Here is a 13963-nt window from a genome sequence, read left to right as displayed (position 1 = left end):
CTCCGGTCTGCGGAAAACCCTCCCCCCATGGAACCGGTCCAAAAGGCTGGGGACCTCTGTCCTAGACTGCTGGGAGAAGCATCTTTTGAATCATGGCTCACTCAGAAAGGTGTCACTCCTTCTCAATTGTCTAAGCAACCCTAGCTGGTCTTGAGATCCTGGGTGAAAGGTAGTCCTCGACCTACCACCACAATTGAGCCCAAAATTTCCATTGCTAAGCAAGACAGTTGTTAGTTTTGCTCCATTTTACAACCTGTTAAGCTGTTAAAGTTAGTAACACAGTTGTTAAGTGAATCTGGCTTCCCCACTGACTTCGCTTGTCAGAAGGTCACAAAAGAGGATCATATGACCCTGGGACACAGCAACCGTCATAAATACACACCAGTTGCCAATTATCCATATTCTGATCAAGGGAATGCTGCAACAGTCCTAAGTGTGAAAAATGGTTGTAAGTCACTTTTTTCAGTGCTGTTGCAATTTTGAAAGGTCACTAAATGAATAGTTGTATGTCAAGGACTACCTGTAATGCTGAAACAAGATCTCCAATAGACTGAGGAGGCCTCCTTGTCTCTCGAAACCATTTTTGCTATGTTAGCTTGGATAATTCAATCTGTGCCATAACCCTGCTCTCTGTAGCAGACCTTGACCAGTCTTCTTACTGACTTTGCAATGTGTAACACTGAATTTGATCCAGGATAGTTCTATATCCTCTGCACAATCCACAACAACATTGTACAAGTCTTCTATGTACTTCACTGTACAAACCCTCCAAGATGAGGCAATCAACCTATTCTCCAAGGCACCAGAAGGCAAGACAAGAAACAATGGATGGAAACTAACCAAGGAGAGAACCAACCTAGAACTAAGGAGAAATTTCCTAACGGTGAGAGCAATCAACCAGGTGGAATAGCTTGCCTTCAGAAGTTGCAGGTACTCCATCACTGGAGACTTTTAAGAAGAGATTTGGGTCTCCTATTCAAGCAGGGGTTTTGACTAGAAGAAGTTCCTTCCAACTCTATTATTCTATCTTCTATGTCTAAGTTTTGCATCATCTTGCATTATATAAAGAGAAAAGCCAAAGGCATCTATCTTCCTTTTGGAAAAGAGTCAAAAGTTGCCAACAAAATACAGGTCTTCAGTTGTTAACATAACACCTGGACCACTCTTGCTAATGCTTCACAAACTGCAGGAGGAAAGTCTGGGTGGAAAACATACTTACTCAATGGCTTTTGCTCGTCCTTGGGAGACAGCCGGGAATAAGGAGGGGGTGGTGATTCTGAAAAAGAAAAAGGAGGCAAATGAGCCATCATCCAAGTTTTCAGAAAGTGGGTTTCTATCTCAATGAAATCACTTCTACTTGAACGAAGGATAGGATACTGATCAGAAGCTCACATGTATGAAAAGATACTACAGTTGACAGAAAGTAGAATAACAGAATCCACTTCCTTTGCCAAGCTGCAGGGCTTAGATGCATGCAAATCTCAGGGGCAGAAGACTTCCACGGTCCATAAATAACCCTCCTTCAAAGTTCCCTTGCTTGGTTGACCCAGCACTTTAGACTTGACTAGGGATAGGATAACGTATGAGTCAGCCTTTTCTAAGAATCTAAGATTGTCTTAGCATAGTGTTTCTCAGCCTTGGCAGTTTGAAGATGTGTGGACTTCAACTCCCAGAAGTTGAAGTCCACACATCTTCAAACTGCCAAGACTGAGAAATACTGTCTTAGCATGTTGCATCCACCAAACCATAATGCTCAATCATAAGATGGCATGGCACAAATATGCACTTTGTCCCTTGTACAATACATAGAATACATCCATTACATAGGTTTAGCATCTTGTACATGCCACCAGATATGCCTTAAAGAGACTACTACTTGCAATTTTCAAGCTCATTTACCCTACAACAATCCCATCAAATGCAACATAGTTTTGGTTGGCTGAATACAGGTCTGGTCCTCACAAGGAATATGATCCAGCCTGTGCAGGTAGTCCTTGACTTATGACCACAATTGAACCCAAAATTTCTGTTAAGTGAGACATTTGTTAAGAGAGTTTTGCCCTATTTTATTACATTTCTTACCACAGTTATTAAGTGAATCACTGCAGTTGTAAGTTAGTAAACTGGTTGTTAAGTGAATCCAGCTTCTCCATTGACTTTGCTTGTCATAAAATTGTAAAAGGTGATCACATGACCTTGGGACACTGTAAACATCATAAATATGAACCAGTTGCCAAGCACTTGAATTTTGATTACAAGGTTATGGGGATGCTGCAAAAGTTGTAACTGTGAAAAATGGTCACGTCACTTTTTTCAGTGCTTTTGTAAACTTTGAACAATCACTAAATGAGCTGTTGTAAATCAAGGACTACCTGTAGTTAGTTTTCTCCACGCTGGTTGAAGAGGTAGTCCCCAAATTTAGAAATTTCTTCCCATGTGCCTGGAAAATTACCAGCTTTTGCTGAGATCAAATATCTTCCTCACACTTCCAGAGCAATACAAGAACACAGACCCTGTTAACAGTGACACTGTTAAGTAATAGCTTATTCCAGAGGTGTTAAACTGCTGGTTTCATGATACTGAAGCCGTGCCCACCCCATTGCTGGAAATGCAAAGAGTCTTGATATGTCACGCCACGTCACATGACATGGCAAGTTTGACACCCGTGGCTCATTAGCGACAGAGTCTTAGTTTGGACAATGCACCAAATCCAGACCAAACATATGGTTTAAGAGAATGTGTGAATCCATTAAATGCCTTTTTTTTCTTTTAAGAGCATCAAAGGGACCTGTAATTGTGGTCCATGGTTCCCAAAAACTAGAGTTAATTCAAAAAACTACAACGAAAGATCTGGTTTTCAACAACACACAGCCTAAAATGCACTGGGTTAAAGGATCTGCATGTTGTGCAAATCCAACCAGAAGGTTTGATTGATGGTTCAGGTGTTTTAAGAATTTGTGCAACTGAGCTAATTCAGCAAACCATCTATTATTGCATTGGGTAAACACAGCCCAGAGCTCAGCAAGGAACTAAAATAGTCAGAACTGACTACCAAACAAAACTGATTTAACTCTGAAGTAGAAAAATTTGAAACAAGTTACTTTTTTGGCAAACCAACACTTCCTCTGGATATGTCCAACCATGCTCAAGACAGCCAAAACTTTCCTCTTAAGTTTCTGTGCCTCTATTACAAGAAACACGGTATTTGGTAATACGGTAATAGTCAAGGGAAAGAATTCCATCACTCCCCATAGGAAAGATACAAAAGGCTGGATTCAGAGCATAACAGGGGAAAAAAATGGTATTGCAAAAAAAAAATGAAGGAAAGCTCGTCTCCAAATCAACTTACAGCTTTAAGAAAAAGGAAAATTGCTAACAGCGATGTTAGGGTCCTTGGAGTCCCCCCCCTACACACTTTAAATGACATTTTAAAAAAAATAGAAGAGAGAAAGCAGCTCCCCACTCTTTCACAAACATGCTTATGCGATCCAGGCTATGACAACTTGCACCCAAGAAACATTCTCCTGCATTCTTACTCAGTTCCACATCTAACTGCATTATATTACTGGAGCAAGGGAAAAATTCATAAAAACCATGACATTCAGGCTCAGCTAGCTGGTTCTTCTTCTCCCTTACAGGTTTGGCAAGTTTGAAAAACACGTTTGCAAAAGGAGGTTAAAAAAAACTTGCCATAAAGATCTGCTTTTAAAAATAAGAGGCGCTGCTGCTTTAAGACAGGCCGTCAGATACAAGGGCCAGTCACGCTGGCGCCAGCCAAATGCAAACTGCATATTATCACCACTTCTTCACCTCCTAAATAGTGGGTTTGGGGGTGTGTGGAAGAGAAACTCCTTCAGAAGTAAGGGGGAAGCTTTCTAAGCACAATTTCAAAATGATCTCAATTGAAAGGGGATAATAACGCCAGGCCAAAAGAGAAGGATTTGCCTACGTGTGTTTTCTCTGCAATTGCCATCTGTTTTTGCCTGAACAAACCAGTGATTTTCACTACCTCCAAAACCTTTTGTCTCCTTTAGTTATAAATCCAGGGATTTCCAACTTTGGCAACTTTTAAGATCTGTGGGCTTCAACTCCCAGAATTCCCCCAGCCTGGAATTCTGGGAATTGAAGTCCATGGGTCTTAGTTGCCAAGGTTGGACACCCTTCTTATAATAAAAAACAAGAGTACAGGTAGCCCTCAACTTACAATTACAGTTGAGCCCAAAATATCTGTGGCTGAGAGAGTTGTTGCAAGTGAGTTTTACCCATTTTATGTCCTTTCTTCCCACCGTTATTAAGTGAATCACTGCAGTTCAGTCAGTAATCTGACTTTCCCATTGACTTTCCTTGTCAGAAGGTCACAAAAGGGGATCATCACATGACCTCGGGACACTGCAACCGTCATAAATAGGAGTCAGCTGACAAGTGAATTTTGATCACGTGACCATGGGGATGCTGCAACAGTCGTAAGTGTGAAAAATAGTCATAACTCCTTTTTTCCAGTGCCACTGTAACTTTGAACAGTCACTAAACAAACTGTTGTAAGGCTAGGACTACCATTAATTTTCTGGAAACAACCGCCGTTTTTGAAAGAAAGCAAGGCAGGAAAGGCCACCATTTTACAAAGGAACTTTCTAGGAGTCAATTCTCCAAAGTTTTAAAAAGTTTAGAAAGACAGAGGAAGAAGCAAGGGGGGCCCAGTCTTCTGAACTCAAGCTGTTCTCATTACAATCTTCGGTGGTATAAACAGGCACAGAATCAAAATCACGTGAAGCACCAGTACCGCTTTATAAAGCCTTAGTAAGGCCACACCTGGAATACTGCATCAAGTTTTGGTCACCACATTACAAAAAAGATGTTGAGACTTTGGAAAAAGTGCAGAGAAGCGCAACTGAGATGATTAAAGGCCTGGAGACAAAAACATATGAAGAACAACTGCAGGAATTGGGTATGGCTTGTCTAGGGAAAAGAAGGACAAGGGGAGATATGATAGCAGTACTCCAGTATTTGAGGGGCCGTCACAAAGAAGAAGGGGTTTTCCAAAGCACCAGAAGGCAAGACAAGTAACAATGGATGGAAATTAATCAAGGGGAGAAGCAACCTGGAATTAAGGAGAAACTTCCTAACAGGGAGGACAATTAACCAGTGGAACAGCTAGTTGTGGGTACTCCATCACTGGAGGTTTTTAAGAAGACAGCCACCTGTTTGAAATGGTCTAGACCAGGGGTAGGCAATCTCGGCTCTTTTATGACTCATGGACTTCAACTCCCAGAATTCCTGAGCCAGCTGGCTCAGGAATTCTGGGAGTTGAAGTCCATGAGTCATAAAAGAGCCAAGGTTGCCTACCCCTGGTATAGGGTCTCCTGCTTGAGCAAGAGGTTGGACTAGAAGACCTCCAAGGTCCCTTCCAGCTCTATTCTGATTCTCTCCACCTTTTGAAAAACTGCCAATCGATGTTAAGAGCTCCTTGCTGCCAAAGGAAAGTATGAAATTGGACAAGTGCTGGTTGATCCGCCTGCCTCCCCTTCCCCTCCCTTGGATTTAGCCCTGCTCCAGTGAACAGCAGCTATTCTGCTTCAGCCACAGTGCAGGGGGTGGCTGCTTTGCCGGCTGGAGAGCCCTCCCCCATTTTACTTGCCCCTTCAGCAAGGCACTGCAGAAACTTTCAACTGAGCAAGCAAAACAAGAATTTTTTTGTTCAGCCCCAAGAAAAGAATTTAATTGCACATAAGTAGGAGGTGCAATGCTGTTGGCTTCCGGGTCTTTATTATGGGTCTCTTCTTACCAGCCAGCCTGGAATCTAACAGATCCCATTCCCGCAAAAGTTTCCCCTCACCCTCTCTCAGGAAAATCCATTGCTTTCTTCCTTTTAATACCAGTCCGATAGAAAAGTTAACTCTTTGCTGGCTGGAATCCAGCCATGGCTGCAGGTTTCTGATTCTTTTCCATCAGGAATTTGGAAACGACCATCCTTCAAGTAAAATGCAAATAAAGACAAGCTTTGCTTGGATTTTTGGATTTTGCATAAATCATACTTTGCCTTTCAATGGATAGTTCAAAGGCTCAAACCTATGATGAACAGTTCCAGGAACTGGGTGTCTAGTCACAAAGAGAAAGATTATGGGTGACATGATAGCTGGTCTTCCAATATTTGAGGGGCTGCCACAAGGAGGAGGGGGCCAAGGTATTCTCCAAAGCACCAGAAGGCAGGACAAGAAGCAACGGATGGAAACTAATCAAGGAGAGAAGCAACCTGGAATTAAGGAGAAACTTCTTGAAGTGAGGACAATTAACCAGTGGAAGGGCTTCTATCCAAAAACTGTGGGTGCTCCAACACTGGAGGCTTTCAAGAAGAGACTGGACAGCCACTTTGTCTGAAATGGTATAGAGCCTCCTGCTTGAGCAGGGGGTTGGACTAGAAGACCTGTTATTCTCTTAAAGAGTTGGCCAGCAAAGTTCATCCGGAGAGTTTCCTTTATCACACTTCAGCAACCAGGTTTCACCAGTTTTAAAGCCTGTGGATTGTGCAAAAAGGGTGGTGGGGGCAGCCACCCAAAGGGCACCCAGTCAGAAAGACAGGAGCCACACCAGCTGGACCAGTAAGGAGAGATCCTAGCAATTGTGATTTGGCAACATCTGCAAGGCCCAAGTTCTTGATCCTCATGTAAAGTATTGTTTGCAACCAGAGTGGGACTGAACTGAATTCCCCCCTCAGCTATTAAGACTTTTTAGCATAAACTGTGTGTGCCGGGCCCTGTACAAAATAATGCCATACCAAAATTCTTGACAAAAGCAGAATTTTGGTGAATTCAGAAGCAAAATCCATAACAGAAAGATGAGGTGGAGGGAAAAGTTATTTCCCTATTTGGGGAGAGCTAGAACAGAACTAAGGGACGTGGTGGCTCAGTGGGTTAGGACGCTGAGCTTGTCGATCAGAAGGTCGGCAGTTTGGCAGATCGAATCCCGAGTGCCGCGTAACAGAGTGAGCGCCTGTTACTCATCCCAGCTTCTGCCAACCTAGCAGTTCGAAAGCACGTAAAAATGCAAGTAGAAAAATAGGGACCACTACAGTGGGAAGGTAACAGCGTTCCGTGTGCCTTTGGCGTCTAGTCATGCTGGCCACATGACCACGGAGACGTCCTCGGACAAGCGCTGGCTCTTCGGCTTTGAAACGGAGATGAGCACCGGCCCCTAGAGTCGGAAACGACTAGCACGCGTGTGCGGGGGAACCTTTACCTTTACCTTTACCTAGAACAGAACTACATATTCCTTATTCCTAATCATTTTGGGGAGGGGGGTAGACCATTTGCAGGCTCCAAATATTTATCTAAACATGTCGACAGTGATGCTTTTAACAGCCAGAAACAGCAAATGAGGAAGCAAATCAGATTCTGCCCTACTTCAGATAAAAAATCTGCAGGATGAAATCTCCATCCAAATCACTCCCTGAGCTGACACAGGAGACAGAAATAAATTCCATTTGCTGTAGAACTTTTCAGATGGTAGGTATCATTAATGCCTTTCTTTCTCTTTCTTTCTTTCTTTCTTTCTTTCTTTCTTTCTTTCTTTCTTTCTTTCTTTCTTTCCTTCCTCCCTCCCTCCCTCCCTCCCTCCCTCCCTGCTATTCCATCTCCCTCTCTCTCTCTTCTTCTCCCTCCCTCTTTGCTTTAGATACTGGCACAAGTTCCAAACCAAAGAATCTCTAAAACACAACAGGCCTTACCTGGGAATTACTCAAAGGCTGATCAAGAGTTAACTGTTGTGTGTAAAACTAGCTGCAGCAATGCCCAAAGTTTAGCCAGACACTGGATTCTTAAAGAGCTCTGAAAGAATCAAGACTGACCCAGTTTCAAGAAAACCATAAAACCAAGAGAAGATCAAATATACGGTAAATATAAATCCATGTCATATGGGGAATGAATACGGTAGTTTGAGATCAGAGATTTGTAACTTTCATGGGGGAGATTTAAGTTGCACCCCAGAAACTCATCAAGGCTAGATAAAATTATTTTTTGCAATTAAGTTTCATTACACTGAGCAATTTTCTTATGTCACATTAAAAATTGCAACTGGGTGGCAACTTCAGGAGAGATGCAGACTGCACAGACTTCTTAGGACTTAGGGCCCTCGTGTTCTTCAGGCTGTCTGTCGGTCCTAGATGTGGGGGATGATTTCTTTAACATGACACAAACTGGTGCTCGATTCCATCTTAAAGTATTCAGGCAAACACTACCTAGTCTGAGCAGTAAAGCAGAGTTAAAGAGTCAAGCTAGCAATGGTCCAATTGTTGGAAAAAGATCATTTCTGTCCTAGTGACTTCAGAGCATCTTCTGGAGCAGTGTTTCTCAACCTTGGTCAGCTGGGGAATTCTGGGAGTTGAAGTCCACCCATCTTAAAGTGGCCAAGGGTGAAAAATGCTGCTCTGAAGTCATCCAAACTTCATTGCGGACAGGTTTCTATCACCAACAGTGGCTGGGTGATGCCATGAAGATGTTGTCAGTTGCTGGGGTGATAATGGCCTAGGACAGTGTTTCTCAACTTTGGCAACTTGGTGGGTGGACTTCAACTCCCAGAATTCCCTAGCCAGCTACAGACACAGAAACTCAGGTAGATGACTTGGGGCCAATCTTATTACAGTATTTTGCTTTAATCTGTCTCACCAAGATTGTTGTTGGGGGAAATAAAATTAGTGAAGACCCCACGTGCCTCCTTGTGAGTGCTCGGGAAAAGGCAGGACATAAAATTCAGTGAATGAATAAAACCATACAGTTGCCACAAGTAGCATCATGACTAAAGACTCAGTTTGGATTATGCATGTTCGTTCTTGATTTCTCAAGAATTGGGTGACTCTCAGACTGCTGAAAGCCCTGAGAGAGCACTGCAGGTTTGGGAGTTGGGGTTTTAAAATTCTCTAGATACGGAATTTTCCAAACATCCAAATCATGGCTTCATTTTAGGATCAAGCTATAACATGGCTTCCTAATCCATTCCTTTTCAGGGCTAAGTTCAAAGGGTGAACTTGGTCTTGGTTTATTTACAGATTTGATTTATATGGCTGCCCATCTCACACAAATCCAGTACACATGTCAAAAAAGAATATATAAACATATAAAATACAATTATTCAACAAATCCCAGCTTAAAAGAAACCATGGTACAAGTAGCCCTTAACTTAGGACAGGGGTAGGCAACCTCGGCTCTTTTATGACTCCTGGACTTCAACTCTGGGAGTTGAAGTCCAGGAGTCATAAAAGAGCCGAGGTTGCCTACCCCTGACTTAGGACAATTGAACCCAAAATGTCTGTTGCTAAGTGAGATAGTTATTAAGTGAATTTTGTCTCATTTTATGTTTCTTGCTACAGTTGTTAAGTGAATCACTGTTGTTAAGTTAGTAACACAGTTGTTAAATGAATCTGCTTTCCCATTGACTTTGCTTGTCAGGTGGTCGCAAAAGGAGATCATGTGACCCCGGGAAGCTGCAACAGGTCATAAATACATGCCAGTTTCCAAGTCTCTGAATTTTGATCCCATGATGGGGATGCTGCAAAGGTCGTAAGTGTGAAAAACACTCCTAAGTCACTTTTCTCAGTGACATAACTTTGGTCATTAAACGAACTCTTAGAAGTTGAGGACTACCTGTATAATGCAACCTATAGTACCAGTAGATGAGAGTAAACAAACACTGTGGGGCTGAATGCTTCCAGCATGCTTAGTGTTTACAAAGAAGTTCTCTGCCTGGAGGGAAGGGGGGAAGTTTCTACCAGCAGTAATTCACCCATTCAAGGAGCTACCAGATGCTCCAGTTCTCAAGTGAAGAATCTTCATGTATGAAAAAAATCTTGATTCAGTGCAAAACTGAACTACGTAGGGCAAATGTTTTCTGAAGGCACATGGCATTTGCCTCCCAAGAGCATCTTTTAAGGGAATCTGAGATGATGAAAAAATAGAAGGTCACAAGCAAATTAGAAACCAGGGTCCAGCACATATCAAACGGATTTATCTTGCATTGATAGAAATTGACTCAGAAACAGAACTTGTTAAATACTGTATGATAAAATGGGCTCAGAATATTCAAGAAGTTATTACAATGGACACGTGGGAAAAGATTTGGGTGAGGAACGTAAAATTTACGCAAGCCCAAAACCTAAGAGAGAACTTTTATAAAATGTTTTATAGATGGCATTTAGATCCTAAAAAGCTTGCAAGTATGTATCCCAACTATCAACCTAAATGTTGGAGATGTGGTGGCGAAGATGCAATGTATTTTCATATATGGTGGACCTGCAAAAAGGTTAAGGCTTTTTGGATAAAAATTTGGTGGAATATGCAGAAGATCGTCAAGCAAAGGATAAAGTTTTGTCCGCAATTGTTTTTATTGGGCATAATTACAGATGCTACTGTTGTGGACATTAAGTTGATGTTGAATTTAATCACAGCAGCAAGACTCTTAATAGGTCAATATTGGAAAAAGGAGGAACTGCCGACTATAGAAGAACGGACTCTAAAAGTTTCTGACCTGGCGGAAATGGCAAAGATTTCGGCTTATTTGAAAGATCATTCGCAAGAACGTTATATTATGGAGTGGAAAAGTGGATTGATTATATCCAGAACAAATATGGGATTAAAAAGTTTCACTTAGCATTTGAATAAGTTTTCTTTTCTTTTTTTTTTCCTTTTTTATGTAATATTAGTATTGCTTGTAGTCATTTCATATGAGCTAGAGTGTGATAGACTTAATAGTTTATTGTTGTTAGCATATGGATGTTTATGATTGTTCTTTGTTTTTATACCTTGTACTTAGCTCTGGGAAGTGGGGGGGAGGGGGGAATGGGGGGGAGGGATAGGGAGGGTTAGGTAGGGGTGGGTGGAGGGAGGGGGGGATTGTTAAAGATAAAATGTATTGTAAAACTTTTCAATAAAAAAAATAGAAGGTCACCCCTTGCTGGGGCATCTCGGAGTCTTGGAGGTTTCCAAAACTACCATTCTTGAATGCCACTTGCTAGAAACCACAACTTCTAATTTTCACAAGGTGGGCAAAGTAAATTTAAGCTAACATTTCCAGCTGAAGAAAGCACAGTAGAGGAAGTTGCCAACTGCCACAAGAAAGGTCCTGAAGCTCAGGGCTTCTTGGAATAATCCTCAGAAGAGCATTCTGCAAATGCTTTTAGGTGATTAAGACACACAAGGACCTCAAGAGGCACTTCATGAAGTTTCAGAACACAATTAAATCCTTTCCAGTCTCCTTATCAAGGCCTTGGGCGGAGCTCCAGCACTGCTCAAACAGAGGAAGAAGAGATGGCATCTGTCTCCTCCAGAAATGGAAATCACATTGTAGCAAAATCCATCACCGCCCCCCCCATGCAGTTGGGGGCCCCTCAAGACAGAGCTGCAGAATCCTTCGCCTGTCCAGACCTGTTAGGGTCAGCATTCCCAGGGTGGGCGGGCGGGGCTAGAGGCAAGGGAGGTGGGGCTACAGAGGGGTCTCTCCTCCTTGTTCAGAGTGCAAGAGGAGGGGAGGGAGACATTTGCCTCCAGATCACCCCCTCCCCTCCCCAGGGTGAGCTTCCCCCCCTCTCTTTTGGAGCCAGCCCAGAGCCAAAAGGAGATTGATTTTAAATGGTACAACTAATGTTTTGGGGAGGGCGGGGGGGGGAATCGTGGCCCAATGGAGTCCAGGCTGGCCCATCAGCACCTCCATCTCCAGAGGCTTCCCTGCCACGACCTGCATTTCCTCCAGTGGCTTTAATGGGAGTTACAAGGGCTCCGACACCCATTCGAGCAGAGTCGCTGGCTAAGATCAGGCCGAATTGGCCTCATCCGGCTTTCTGTCGGGCTTTCTGTCGGGAAAGCGGGTCGCTGCTCCCAACAAGATTTGCTTAGTCTGGACAGGATGCATCACAACTTCACACTAAACAATCACGAGCCACAACCCTAGCCCAAGGGCCCGCCACTACCATTCTCATCCTCGAGGGCAGCCAGGCCGAGAGGGCGGCGCGACCAGTCCAGGGACCCCGCCGCATTGGGGAAAGCAGCCCCCGACCCGCCGGCCCCGCGCAGGAAGGCGCCTTACCTGGCCCGCACAGCCGGCTGAAGTGGTAGGGGTTGCAGCAGACCGTTGGCTCGTCGGGGAGGCCGAAACTCCGGCACTCGCACAGCGGCTTCAGCTCGGCGGGGCACTGGAGGTCCGGCCAGCGGAAGAGTTTGCCCAGGAGCAGCTGCGGCGGGGCCGCCTGGCCGCCGAGCCGCACCTCCAGTTCGGCCCGGGGGACCAGGACGCAGCCGCTGGGCATCCCTCCGCGAGACTCGACGGCCTCCAGCAGGCTGTCCAGGGAGCGCTCCTTGAGGCGCTTCAAGAGCGCGTAGGTGACGGCCTTCAGCTCCTGCTCCAGCAGCGCCAACCTGGAGCGCCCTTCGCTGCAGGAGGCGCCGTCCGCGCCCCGCTCCTTGAAGAGACAGCAGCCCACCGTTTGGCCGTCGTTCTCCTGTGCCCACCAGCCGGCCTCCTTCGGGCCTCCTCCCTCGGCCTCCTGCGCCGCCACTTCTCCCGCCTCCTCCAGAAGGTCGCCGTCTTCGCGCACCATGGACCGCTCCGGAGCGCCCGGCTCCTCGACGGCGTCTCCGCAGGTCACCGGGCGCCTCCCCTCGCGCCCTCCAGGCTCATCGCTGTTCCTGAGGCTGCCGCTGCCCGCATGTCCTCCTCCCGGTCCTCCTCCGCCGCCTCCGTCGGGGAGGACCCGACTTCGCCAAAGTCGCCGCACAAGCCCTGCCCGTTTGGACCTGAACATGCGCTTCGCCCGGGCTGCCGTTCGCTGGCTCCGGGTCAGACCCTCCCGGATGGGCGCCGCATGAAGGAGCGCTAGCGAGGGCGGCTGCGGCTGCTTCTACCGCCACAGCGTCGGCGGCCTCGGCGCCCGGAGCAAGGGCTCGCACGGCCGGCCCAGCCAATCGCCCAGGGTCGGCAGCCGCGCTGCCGCATCAGGAAGCGCAGCAACTGCATAGAGCGCAGCCCCGCAGGCCGACGGCGCGGGAAGGGCAGCCAAAGCGCCCGGCCGGTCGGAGCCGCCGCCGTCCCCCGCCCCCTCGGCTCTCTCTGCACGAAGGCGCAGCGGCCGAGACGGCTCCTTCCCGGAGGCACCGCAGTCGGGAAGGCCGGCAACTTCCAAGCGGCGTCGGCGCTCCCGCTCGTCTCCCTCGACGGCGGGCTCTTCCTCGGCCGTACCGCTTACAAAGTTGCCCGGACTTGACCAGGGAGCAGGAGGCCGCCTCTCGGGCTCGGTGGCGGGCCGGCGCAGCCCGGCATAGCCCGGCCGGGCGCAGCGATCCCCGTCCCGGGGCGAGCCGGCGAAGCGGCGCCGCAGGGGCTCCCGTCCGCGCGCGCAGTCGAGCCCGGCGGGGCGGCGGCGCTTTCCGCGGGCGACGGGGCTTCCCCGGACGAGCGAACGGGAGAGGCGGGCGAGCGCGGCGCCGAGCCTGCCCGTCCTCCCTCGCGTTGCTGGCTTTTTTGTTCTCCTGCACGGAGCGCTCGGGGCCCCCTCGGCGAGCGCGGAGTCATTGGCTCCCTCCCATCATGTGCCAGTCTAGACACTTTGGCGGCGCGGGCGGGTTGCGCAAACAGGCGCTCGAGTTTCTTCCCTCTTAAAGGAAAACGCCTCCAGCCGCCGCCGCCTGCCGCCCCCCCCCCGCCCCTCCGCTTTGGTCCTCCGGCCCCGGGGAGGGAGGCCAGGCGGCGAAGGGCAGGGAGGCGAGCGAAGCCAGAATGACAGACTCGGAAGGGACCTCGGAGGTCTTCTAGTCTAGCCCCCTGCTCAAGCAGGAGACCCTATTCCATTCCGGACAAGTCGCTGTCCACTCTCTGCTTGGAAAACCTCCAGCGATGGAGCACCCAAAATTTCTGAAGGCGACCCACTCCACTGATTAATTGATCTCACCGTCAGAAAATTTCTTCCTAGTTGGATCTCTCCTTGATT

The 13963-nt window shown here is 46.9% G+C and overlaps 1 protein-coding gene across 1 annotated transcript in view; it reads right to left on the bottom strand.

Annotated features, from left to right (window-relative positions):
- The window catches only part of SMAD6 (SMAD family member 6), a 73954-nt gene extending 60461 nt beyond the window's left edge, over positions 1 to 13493 (bottom strand). Inside the window, exons 1-2 of the mRNA XM_081337298.1 lie at positions 12067 to 13493; positions 1220 to 1276 (exon numbers count right to left, since the gene is read on the bottom strand). Coding sequence (XP_081193424.1) covers positions 1220 to 1276; positions 12067 to 12781 — 772 coding nt within the window. The 5' untranslated portion in view covers positions 12782 to 13493. The remainder of the gene's footprint in view (positions 1 to 1219; positions 1277 to 12066) is intronic.
- Between the last annotated feature and the right edge of the window lie 470 nt (positions 13494 to 13963).

The sequence above is a fragment of the Vipera berus genome (assembly GCF_964194415.1).
Source record: "Vipera berus genome assembly, chromosome: 12".
Lineage (NCBI taxonomy): Eukaryota > Metazoa > Chordata > Lepidosauria > Squamata > Viperidae > Vipera > Vipera berus.
Note: the sequence above shows the minus strand (reverse complement) of the source record. Positions and strands in the feature narration are given on the sequence as shown.